This window comes from Tinamus guttatus, unplaced genomic scaffold, assembly GCF_059628265.1.
Source record: "Tinamus guttatus ecotype Peru unplaced genomic scaffold, ASM5962826v1 Tinamus_guttatus_pri_ptg000211l, whole genome shotgun sequence".
Lineage (NCBI taxonomy): Eukaryota > Metazoa > Chordata > Aves > Tinamiformes > Tinamidae > Tinamus > Tinamus guttatus.
Window position 1 is genome coordinate 9,016,790 of NW_028288745.1, and position 12,503 is coordinate 9,029,292.

At 37.7% G+C, this 12,503-nt stretch overlaps 1 protein-coding gene across 1 annotated transcript in view; it reads left to right on the forward strand.

The window, feature by feature from the left end:
- The window catches only part of ABCA4 (ATP binding cassette subfamily A member 4), a 54,071-nt gene that overhangs the window by 35,055 nt on the left and 6,513 nt on the right, over positions 1-12,503 (forward strand). Inside the window, exons 29-40 of the mRNA XM_088524512.1 lie at positions 745-843; positions 1,523-1,712; positions 3,468-3,562; positions 4,574-4,606; positions 5,630-5,735; positions 5,845-5,919; positions 6,374-6,543; positions 7,540-7,717; positions 8,335-8,450; positions 10,161-10,308; positions 11,174-11,297; positions 12,062-12,191. Coding sequence (XP_088380638.1) covers positions 745-843; positions 1,523-1,712; positions 3,468-3,562; positions 4,574-4,606; positions 5,630-5,735; positions 5,845-5,919; positions 6,374-6,543; positions 7,540-7,717; positions 8,335-8,450; positions 10,161-10,308; positions 11,174-11,297; positions 12,062-12,191 — 1,464 coding nt within the window. The remainder of the gene's footprint in view (positions 1-744; positions 844-1,522; positions 1,713-3,467; positions 3,563-4,573; positions 4,607-5,629; positions 5,736-5,844; positions 5,920-6,373; positions 6,544-7,539; positions 7,718-8,334; positions 8,451-10,160; positions 10,309-11,173; positions 11,298-12,061; positions 12,192-12,503) is intronic.

Below are 12,503 nucleotides of genomic sequence, written 5' to 3' on the forward strand. Positions count from 1 at the left end.
GCACCCTCTCTCCTTTCATTCCTCACAGAAGCTTTGGTTGTGTCCAGATCACTGCACAAGTCCCCTGTGCTCTCCTGGGCACTTGCTTCACCTTCACTTTCACCTCTCCTGCAGGTGAACATGCACCAAGGCCATATATGCTTTATCAGCAATAATAAACACCTAGACTAGATGACAACTAGCAGAAAGCAGGAAAACTGAGGATAACAATATTTTTTGAAGCATTTCACATTGCTCCTTGAAATACAACCCACTTCACATGGAAAATTCACATGAAAATGTAATTTATTTTATACATGCTAATGTGTGAGGCAGTCTGATATTCATATTTCCATCGCAGCTGGTACTACCAATATTCAGGAGTCTATTGTTGCTGGGCTGTTGGCTGCTTCATCACTAATATTATCGTAGCCTTTTTGATCCCAGCAAATGAAAAGGTAGAATATATTTTCGTCCCCTGATTGTAAGTGTGACAGGGCTGAGTGTAGAAATGTGGATTCAAGCCTTTATAGACTTAAATTGCTGTAGGGGCATGTTTGAAGTAATGCCATTACTTTAGCCCATTTACCATTTTGGGAGGTTGGGAGTTTTGCCTGCCTTTCCTTAATAAAATAAATCATTTAGCAGCATTTGGAAGGGTGCAGATAATTCTGCCACATGGTGTCCGTCACTGTTTGTTTATATCTATTCCATTATAGTAGTTTAAAATCCTTTTATGGAGAAAATCTTCTATTCTGCCCTTAGCAATGAGCAGCCTCGCAGTGAGCAGATGGTCTCCCTCACTGATGCTTTCTTGAATAAACCAGGATTTGGAAATCGCTGCATGAGGAATCAGCCTCTTCCGTAAGTTCCTTGCTAAAAATTTCACTTGAACCAGAGTCTAACAGGATATTACCAGTAGAAGCTGGGTAGTTAAGAAAGAACTGGCTTGACTTTTCACTAGAACCCATGCTTCAGATTTATCTCTGGCAATAATATTTCTGGGCCAAATATAACAAGAGAGAGCTAGAAAACACTACTGGATTAAGAGTGAGTCACAGAGCTAGATGTCCGTAGCTGGAAGCTGTTGTGTTCTGCCATTTGTTTCTTTTCCCTTGCTTCTCTCCCAAATATGATATCCATCAACTTGATGCCTCTCTTCCTCTCTTTCACATAGTACAGGGGAAACCAATAGAAAACTTTGAAAGCACTCACTGAGCAGGGAGTAAAGAAAAGCATAATCTCCTCAAATATGTGTCTGCTGCAGATTTCATGTGTATTAGTGAGTCAGGCACCCCTTGTTTCTTCAGTTTCCCATCCAGAAGCTGGAGACAATAACCTTGGCAGTGGTGGGGGGAAAGGAAGGGGAGATGATGTTTACTTGTGTTTATCAAACACGCTAAAATGTTCTTCTCATTAGTCATGACTCACTGGGTAAGGATTGAAAACAGAGTTTCTGGTGAGACCATTGTGATTTTGTGGATTTTTGAGCTCTCCTGAGCTATAGCTCTGCCCAGCTGAAATACTGTGTTGCTCTGCACAGGAAGTACCCCTGCATTAATATGCCAACAGCCTGGAATACACCTAGTGTTCATCCCAATGTGAGCAGCCTCCTGCTAAGCCACAAGTGGAGTCCCGAGAATCCTTCCCCTTCCTGCAAGTGCAGTACTGGTGAGAAGCTCACTATGCTGCCTGAGTGCCCTGCAGGGGCAGGAGGCCTCCCACCACCACAGGTAAAGTTCCTCAAGTTCCTTTCATTTCTTCTTCTTTTTTTTTTTCTCCTTTTTTTTAATCAAATGAAACAGTGCTTATGGACAATGCTGGAAAAGGGTTTAGTGTAGTGAAACCTTGCTATGCCAATATATTTGGGAGGAATTGGGTACATTTTTTAAAGAGAGATGGAATTGTTCGAATTTAAAACTCAATTTCAGAGGGGTTGAAAAAGCTTTCATGTTTAAATGATATTTGATGAATATTTTCATCCAAATTTTAAAACTTTTAAATAGAAAAAAAAACATAAAAATCATAACAGTTCATCAGATAACTTTTAGATAAAGTAGCTATTTCTTGCCTCCAAAGAGTAATTTTGTGTAGAAAATTGCCTGCCTACTTAGAATCTTAAAATAATAATAAATCATGATTTAGGGGTGAAGTCTTTTCATGGAAAAATGGAAAAGTTAGTTGAGTCAACCCAAAATATTTTTTTATATTTCTTACACAGTTCAATTTATAGAAATAAAGTACTAAGCTAGCTAAGTGAATATGTCTCTCTACATGTGCATGATGAGTAATTTAATAATCATTAGTGCTATATGGAGAGAAGATGATAGCTACATTCCCATTTGGTCCTATCAATGAATAATCTTAGTAGCACTCACTGTAAAATATGCTTGCTCTTTTGTAAAGCAGGGAAAAATTATAACTTGATAGTATTTGTATTTTCTAAATGTTTTTCTAATAACTTAAAGAAAATAGAACTGAAGCTGCACTTAGAATAGTCGTTCGTTGTGTTAATGCCTCTCCATGCAAACGGTTCAACTTTAATGGTGCTGTTTGTCAGACAGCACACAGTAGCTAAATGATTTCTTAAAATAATTACCACTTTTATGTCAATGGCACAAAGTTAACCAGATTTCTGTATCCAAATGAATGATATGATCTTTTAAAAATACAGATTTGGTTTGCTTGGTTTCTCTGTCAGTATTCACAAAACACCAAATAAGTGTTTCAGATTTCCAAAGGATACTAAGCTATGGACCAAAATAAGAAATTAATAAAGTGGTTGTATTCTGATTTCTCACGTTATTTCTGCTTTCCAAATAATCTGTATCTATGGGTACCCCAGCTGACTTTTGATAATTTCATATTAGTGCATTTGAGAGAGTACTTCCTATCCAAGTATTACACAATTATTCCTTTTATTTTGATGGTTTTCAAGTCCTCTAAGACAAATGTATTAAATATGGGAACATATGGTAACATATTAACCTGATCCTTTTGCAGAATAGGGTGATTTTGCCTAACTTGTCGTGAAGATACAGGTTATATTTGATTCTCTAGGGAATCTATATTTGATCTCTCTAGGGAATCAAAACTATTGTGTGGCTGTGAAAAGCTCATTTAATAAAGGCACTGTGAAAATGCTACCAGTCTTCCTGTGTATTCCTACAGAAAGGAATGTATTTCTTTCTGTATCTGAAATCTGCTGGACACCTGTCCACTATCTCTTCTGTGTCAGCTACTGCTGCCTCCCTGTGGACAAATAGTCTCTTTATATAGAGTTTGTTATTTCTAGGTACTAGGCTGTGCTCAGGTTGCAAGGCTTAACATTGTGTATAGGGATTCTTAATAAGGACATTCTGTTTTCTGGGTGTCTTGGAGATTGTGAGTTTCACAGCAACCCTGTATTTGCAAGACACATACAAAAGTTCATAGGTTTAGAGACTGTGAAGTTTACTGTGACTGATTGGATTTTCTTTTTGTTTCAGAGAGTGCAGCACAGCACAGAAATTCTTCAAGATCTGACCCACAGAAACATTTCAGATTTTCTAGTGAAAACATATCCCACCCTGGTAAAAGGAAGGTAAGGATCAACTTTTCTTGTTATTTCTCAGGTGGGTTTTTGTGACTGTCCGTAAAATTCACCAGTGTGATATGACGTAGCACTTGATATGACATAGCACAGTGATACTGCACTGATTTGTTGCAGTATCATGTAGGTATGGACAACTCCTCCCATGCTGTTTGTACTCCTGATATATGAATAAGAGCTAAAATATGTTAACTATACCTACTTGCATAATCAGGTATACCTTTATTGGCAAATATCAGTTTTAATTTATAGGACATGCCATGTTAGAGGAAATAATGTCAACAGTAAAAAAACCTGTAGACTTACATGACATGGTGAGCTGCCTCACAAAGATGCTAGCTGGGGTGCCTGAAGAAGCATAGTCACCTCAGCATGACTATCTGCTTGAGTTAAGTAGCACTTGCTTCCAAGAACTGCTAAGGCACTGCAAACATTAGTAGTATCCTTCTGCTATCCTACTAGCTAGCTGCTGTACTGATCCAAATGTCCTGTATGATAATTAAATATGCAGTGTCTGTGGCCTAGTCTTTCTGATTCACATCTCACTACCCTTTTGGTTTCCAGCCTCTCTCTTGAAATTCCCACAGTATTACCTATCTGCTGGCTGCTTTTGACTCTTAGGACAAATCACAATTCCTGTACATGCATCTTTTTAAATGTGTTAATTATAGATTTAGGATAAAACTTGTGTGCGTGTGAAATCCTGCTGTTCTCCATATGAGCAGATTGTGGATCATGTCAGAAAATAAAAAAGTGAAAAATGGAGAAAAAAAAAAAAAGAGAAAAAAAAAAGAAAAACACACACTTCAGAGTATACCACAAGTCCTGGCAGATCCACAGTTCCAAGCATCAGCACAAAGAATATGTATATAAAAACACTTCAAGCTGCTTAGGGAAACTCAAGCTCTGCAAGGCACAGGAATTCACCTTTAATTTCCATCAAAGACAGTACCATTGGCTTTGGTTTAGTGCATGATACCGGATTCTCTTTGTCTGTTTCAGCTTGAAGAGTAAATACTGGGTCAATGAGCAAAGGTAAGAAACCAATTCATAGATTATGGTGGTAAATAATGAAACAATGAAATTCTGTTTAACCATGGAGCCTCACAATGTTTTTCTGAATGGATAGAGTAGTAGCACCAGATAGCACAGAACATACAAAGAGATGGCTATAGTGTGAAATGGGTTGGGAGTCAGTAAGAGCTTTACAAAGAAGACAAGGGGTTGTATTTGTTTGGGCTATCCCTGCAAGGGTGAAGTCCAGAGGCACACAATGGATCTATCACTGCTTTGTTATCTGCAAGAGTCTTACTAATGGGATCTGAGAGGTGGAGAGTTACAGTGCAATAGGGCACTACAATGCAATGCTGTGGCTCTGTCTAAAGCAATACAGAAACACATGAACCTTCCAACAAAAGAAGGGGAAGATGTAACCCAGATAACAACAAACTTCTCATCCCCACTCTAAAAGTCTACAGTAGCTTTAAAATGATTTCACCAGGGCTCTATACTTATAGAGAGGCATCAGCTAACACTTATGTCTGCAGTGCAGATACCAAGCTGAGAAATATGACTGACTAGCTTGGTTATTTACATTTTTTCACCAGAGGAATTCACTTCAAAGGTGGCAGCAGGAGGGCTGGCTTCCTTCAGGTATAGATGAGCCTTTAAAAAGCAATAGAAAATCAAGTAGTTATCCAAACAGTCATATTGTAATGCCTAAGAAAAGGGAGAAGATCCACAGCCAGACAAGACTGTCTATTATTGTAATGTAAAGATTTACAGTATGCCAATGACTTTTCTCTACATATTCTATCTGCTTAATTTTCTCAGCCTCCTAACATTAATCCTTTGGAAACCAGTATGATTTTTATTATTATTAAACATGATGAAGACCTAATACAATTTATTAGAAAAAGAATGAAGAATGGTATACATGAATTACATCATTTGTATAAATCAAACTTGTATTAAAGGAGGGGCTTTTAGGCTCTCCATCAATGTACAGAGCTTTGGGTCTATGATATGGCAGACTGATGATACTGTTCTCTTTGTTAGATATGGAGGAATTTCTATAGGAGGAAAGCTCCCAGTCCTTCATGTGTCTGGAGATCAAGTTACCAATTTTTTAAGCGATCTTGGCCGAATGATGAATGTGACAGGAGTAAGCAAGAATCTTTTTGGCTCTTTATCAAAGAATTTATGAAGCTAAAACCTTTCAGGACCAGAATCTCCTAGAGAGATGATCTTTAGCCTTTTCTTTTTTGTTTTAGGGAGAAACTTCACTGGCTGCTTTTAAAGAAATTTCTAATTTCATTAAATACATGGAAACTGAAGATAATATTAAGGTATTTGCTGAAAGTAGTCTGCTAACTCAGTCTTTCTTGAGGTTTTCAATTTGTGAGAATACTGTTAGTGACATTATCAGATGCAAGAAGACCTGTAATATTTATTATGAGTACAATGGAACACTGTTAAATGCTGAATTATTTCTAATAATAGGATTTCTTAAACCACGTTCTTTTGAGAAGTACATACCTTGGTAAATGTTAAAATATCCTTCTTCTACAAAGTCCTTTAGGAGACTGCTTTTTGAACCTTGTTGGTTGATGAATCTTTAAAAACACAGTATGCGAGCTCCTCCTGCTGGACTTATACCTAGGAGATAGGGAATTGTGGTCCTGGGTTCTTCCCTGCTGACAGTACCCTGCAAATACCCACATAAAAGACAGTCATGTTTTCTCCTCAGCCTGGGGTTATTTCAAGTTTCCTAAATGACTTTGTGCTTTCTGGCTGTTTTAGGTGTGGTTTAACAATAAAGGCTGGCATGCTATGGTTAGTTTCCTTAACATAGCCAATAATGGAATCCTTCGAGCTAACTTGCGAACGGGCCAGTCCCCTCAGGAATATGGAATCACTGCTATAAACCATCCTCTGAACCTCACTAAGGAGCAGCTCTCTGAAGTCACTGTGTAAGTGTGCCTGTGTCCTGCCACTAGCTTCTGCCCTTCCTCTCTTGACAGCTTGCCACCTCCAGTGTACCCACACTCTTGAGTGGATATAGTTCAGTTCACAGAATATGGAAGGTCTTTCCTAAAGTTTTTATTCTTACCAGGGATTAGATGCAAAATCCGCCCCTTTTTTTTTCCCATCTCATTGTATTCCCATAGAAATTCACTCCCATTCCACATATGAGTCATGGCTGTGGTGGTTACACCTGATTACATATTTGTGTTGATTCCACAGCACTAAAACCAGGTTCTGAAGTCATCTTTCGTGCTCTGAAGCTGGTAGGTCCTCTTAGGAAGTAACATAGAGATCAGAATTAGGAAAGGCATCAGAGATTGTCCTTAAGTGACTAGAGACAGGCAGAAACCAACAAGCTCTGGCTTGGGTGCCAAGGACAATACGCAGGCATGCAGTAGGGTTGCTCTGTTACAGAACCTTGGGAGGCATCATTTCTTGAAAAAGACACCCATGAGATAACATGACTCCTCACTCATGTCTCCTGCTCAGTTCACAAATCAGAAAAGCTGAAATCTTTCTTAGTACAGGGGCAAGATTTGCTTCTCACCTTGCTTCTTGTGTCTTGGCTCTCTCAATACCTTTCCTCCCAGCTCCCAGAGCACTTCTATCATTGTGCCTTAATACATAATTTGAGAAGGAAAGCAGTAGCCATAAAAGGCTGTCAAACCCTGCTATACAGAGAAGCTGAATTGTTTCTGAGAATGGCTATAATTAAAAAAACAGGGAATGGAGCCATCAACATTCATATTTGTTAGCTGGTGTCCCAAATACAACATGAGAAAATATATCAGCACATTATGGAAATGGAAAAAGCTTCTACTTTCAAAATAATCTTTACTATTTCTAGATCTTAAAATTTCTTCCAGCTTTTCCAAATCTTAACATATTGTGAAGTTGCTTCCATTCCCTTGCTTACAGCCCCTTCTTCTGTTCCAATGCAGGCTGACCACTTCAGTGGATGCTGTTGTTGCCATCTGCGTGATTTTTGCCATGTCCTTTATCCCTGCCAGTTTTGTTTTGTACCTGATCCAAGAACGTGTGACAAAAGCCAAACACCTTCAGTTTGTCAGTGGAGTGAGCCCTGCTGTATATTGGTTAACTAACTTCATGTGGGACATAGTGAGTACCTGCTGGCCTGATTTCATAGCTTGCAGTTGTTCCTAGTTTCAGATTAACTGGTGGCTGGTGGGAGAATTGAGTGAGGGTAATTTTGAGCATTGCCAAACATTTGTTCTCTGAAGTGTTTCTTAGAGACTGTGCTAAGGATCTGACTTCTCTTAAAAATTGAAAATGTGGAATGTAAATCAGGTGCACAGGTCATTATTCAGCTAATGAAGGTGGAAGTGCTGTAATCATATAGATTTCCACTCCCTACCACTGATGTATAATAAAATACAAATAACAATAGCAGGTGAAAGCTCACTTGCCAAAAGATAGTCATGCTTGCCCTTTGGAAGCACTTTAGTGTATTTCAAGATATTCAAGACATCTAAATGAGAGACACACAATCTATTGGAGCACCAGCTGGAGGCCAGACAAAATAGGGTACCTACACTGCAATAGATGTATTTGTTTAGGTCAGTTGTGTCGTTCCAAGAGAACGATCTACCAGTTTAGCTCATAAATTCCAGTGCTTCATCAGTTTGAAAATCTTTTTGGAACAGCATGTAGGCTCTGGATAGGTTTCCAGACCTCCTCAGGTCTCACACACTGATCTTTTCCCTATGGTGTGCCAGGTGAATTATGCAGTAAGTGCTGGAATGGTTGTGGGTATATTCGTTGGATTCAACAAGAAAGCATACACTTCTCCAACTAATCTCCCTGTGCTTGTTGCCTTGCTGCTTCTGTATGGGTAAGTCTTCAAGGTCGTTTCTCCATGTGGGGCCCTATATTTTACACTGGAAAGATTTCCTGGAGTTGAGCTTAGTAGTTAGCGAAATCTAGCTTTAACGAGTAAAACTGAATGAGTGCAATACAGGTTAGAACTGGGTTCCGTCACTGTTCTGGGGTGCTCTGGCTAGCCACATGCTGTAAGGAGGGGATTTTTTTATGCCTACCTTACAGAAGTTTTCAGCACTGAGTGTAATCTTTATAAGAAAACATATTCTTATTTTGATGCTTTCCAATGTGTGCATTGTATAGAATATGAATAGTTGTTTATTTACCTCTTTGACAGCCAGTGCCTGTAAGGCCTTTTTTTTTTTTTTTTTTTTTTTAGGTTTTAACCTAAGCATTAAAGGCTGCTGAGTCTTCTTTGAATATATGTCGTTGCCTTCAAATATATGTCTTTTTATTTGTGCTGGCAAAGTCACAGCAGAAAAATCAGTTTATAGGGGTGACTGACATTCACATTGTCTTTTAGTGTTTAGTAATCATATGTTTTTTACCTATAAAATCATAGTCCTACTAGCTCTGCAGCTAGTGTAATCTGGGGAAAACAGATTAGCCAGATTTATTTCTGGAGTTAAAAAATAAATGAATCTTTTCACATCGTCCTTTATATATCACAGATTAAGTGTAAGAGGGCACAGATCTTTTCCAAACAGACTGCCTTTAATTGGCAGTAGTTTTCCTGTTCTTTGAAATGAGGATTTTGAGGAAATACAAGTTAGCATTTAATTTCTGTAAAATGCTTCATGATAAGAATTTATATCAGAATTTCACTGTTTCATTACATCTTTAAGTGCAATAGTATTGTCTTAAAATGTCTGTGGTGAAGGCCATGTATATTGTTTAAAAATAGAATAATTTTTGGGCATGTAGATGAACACTTAAAATGTCTTATTTTAAAACATTTTTCAAGTTTTTTTTTAAGTAAAAGAGTTATAGTCACATGGCAGTAACGTCAATGATTTCACAATTAGGTATTCAAAATACAAAGCAGAAAGCAAGATAGATTCACAGAATCATATCTTAGTTCTTGCTTCCACCTCTAGTCACAATGGGAAATTTAAGATTTTTTTTGTAATGGTGCTTTAATTGCACCATGAGGCAATGCAGGCTGCTGTTACTGAATTCTCCTTAGTCAGACTGTCTGTGGCTAAGCATTGTAAGTTTATTTCTTTGTCCAAAAAATCATGACACAGGGAGTTTCAAATCAGTAAAACATAATGGAGCTATGAGCAAATATCAGAATCTATGACATTTCTGATTTCTTTCAATATATCAGAATGTATGACATTTCTGATTTCTTTCAACAGTTCCAAAGGCTGAGCATTATCTGAAAAGCAGTACATAATATTGGCTCAGTCAGACTTCGCTTGCTTCTCCCTTCAGACATGAAGCCCAGTGGGATGCACAAGGGTATCTGGGATAATACTTACCTTGGCAGTCTTTTCTCAGCCTCATTAGTTTCCGTTGTCTTAACGCTTGAATAACAAACAAGACTAGGAAGAAGATTTCTTTTATTGAGTAACTGGGAAAAATATTGGATTGGCGTCTCTGATTATGCCATTATTATGGCATTTCGTTACACTTGAGAAGAAGGCGCCTTGTCTTTTGTTAGGCAAACTAACATGAGTGCTAAGAAGCCATTATCAGAATATTTCTCTTTTGTGTGCAGGTGGGCAGTAATTCCCATGATGTACCCTGCTGCTGCTTTCTTCAGTGTCCCTAGCACTGCTTATGTTGCATTGTCTTGTATTAATCTATTCGTGGGGATCAACAGCAGTGCTATTACATTCATCCTGGAGTTGTTTGAAAATAACCCAGTAAGTGACGTTTTTGTGGAACCTTGTTTAAAAGAGCTTTGCAAAGAGTGTCCAAGTACCATAATCTCCAGAGATAAACTGCTTCCTCTATCTCATAATTTTTCTGTCACTAAATAAGTGGATGGGAAACTTACTGAGTGTCTCAGGGTCAAATAAGCAGAATAACCCAGAGAAGAAGTGAATCGCAGGAAATTTGATGTCTTGGGTTATATTAAGATTTTCATCTCTGTGAACAAAATTTCATCGTCTTTCCCACCTGGACTGAGGGGATACTTTACGCTTTTTTCCACAAGCTGGTCTAGGCACCACATCTGCAGAGGGAAAATTGCCTTTCTCTGGGTTCAGTGTTTGTGCAGTAGACTGCTACTGGTACTTATGTTATTTTGGATATCTTCACATTGCACCAAAATCTACTATGTAATTATATCCTGAGATAGGTACTTTTAAAGATTATGGCAGTCCTGATTATGGAACTGTTCCAGCCATAAATAAAAATATTACAATGGATTAAGTAGCACTTTGTTCTTGTTGTTGCTCCTTGTTCCTGTTTATAATAGGTGACGTTAGAATAACATTGTCTCTGCTACATAGAGAAATATTTTACTTTGAAGATAAATTTCTCTCTTTATTGATAGTTTTTAACAGATAGCTGGTTTGATGCAAGGTATGTCAGCATTGTCCTGTTCAGAGTTCTAGGTTGCAGATTCTTTGGGTGTAGCTTGATAATCACTCTGTTGTTTTTGTTGTGAGAATAAAAAACATCCAGTCTCTCCAACATGACAGAGAACTTTACATTCATTTTGCTTTATGTTCTTATAGATGTCTGGTTTCAGTTGCTTTATTATGTTGTTTCTATTTCTTATAGTCCTTGCTGAAATTTAATAAAACTTTGAAAAATGTGCTGATTGTCTTCCCCCATTTTTGCCTGGGCCGTGGACTCATTGACTTGACCATGAACCAAGCTGTGAGTGAAGTTTATGCCAGGTTTGGTAAGTAAAAGTCAATAAGCAACAAGAGATATTAGTGTTACATGTCCTGACCGTGGACGAAATGGTTGGAAGTGATTTGAAAAATAAGTAGCCTTTTCTGAAATTCCCTCTTTTCTCCCCATCAGATGGGTGAGGAAGAGTGTGAATAAAAATTCAACCCCTTAGGAAGAGTTTTGCAGCTTCTGATAAAGTACCAGAGCTCCAGAGCTTGATCAATATTCTGTACTGGGAAAGAAACCTTTTGTTCAGTGCCAGACTCTGGTCCGTGTTCATCACTTGTCCTAAAGTCCTTAGATCATCACAGTTAGGATATATTTCTTCATTACGTTTCATGCTAATGTTTAAAGGGGCTGTTCTTTAAATGCATCCTCTTGGGATGTGGAAGTGGCTGCTTTTGGTCTTAGCATATTAAAGAGTAGTGATACAGAAACTTTTTATTTTTTCCAGAAGAGGTATGTTTTTCACATAATCCATGCAAATTTCTTCATTTTATCTATAAATACCTGTTTATTATGAGAGCTAATACTCATTTTTGTGCCCATGCATCAACACTTAGAGAGCTAAGCTGAGCTTGTGTTACATTTCCTTAAGAAATCTTTACAGTCTTTACTGGAAAATGTCAGGGATTGCCTGATCAAATGAAAGCACCCAGTGAAATAAAGTACAGATTTTTTCATCCTAAACTGTTATGCTTGTATCTTTGGTTCTGAAGAGCAGTGGGGTTTTTTTGTTTTTTTGTTTTTTGTTTTGCTTTCTCTCCAAAGGTGAAGAACATGTCTCCAATCCCTTTCAGTGGGACTTTGTTGGAAAGAATCTGGTTGCCATGGCTGTTCAAGGGATTGCATACTTCATTCTGAATCTGCTTTTGCAGCACCATTTGTTCTCCACAGGATGGTATGTCTAAAAGCTTTTATGTTTCTTTAGTAGCAGAATGAATGTCTTTGTTATTCTGTCTGTTCCTTTTGCTTTCTTTTTCTCTGTAGTAGCTTCATCCCCTTACTTACCTGATTTCATCTTACTTCGCAGATATCCTGGTTTAAGAAAGCATTGCAACATGTGCACAAGTGTCTATCTTCATTGTTTTAACAGTATTTAAGCTTATTATTAATTTATTATTAATTTACTAAAGAAATTAGTTTTCTTGATTTAAAATTTCAATGTAAACTTTTTGGATCAAGAAAACTGAGTAGTGAGATTTTAAAACCA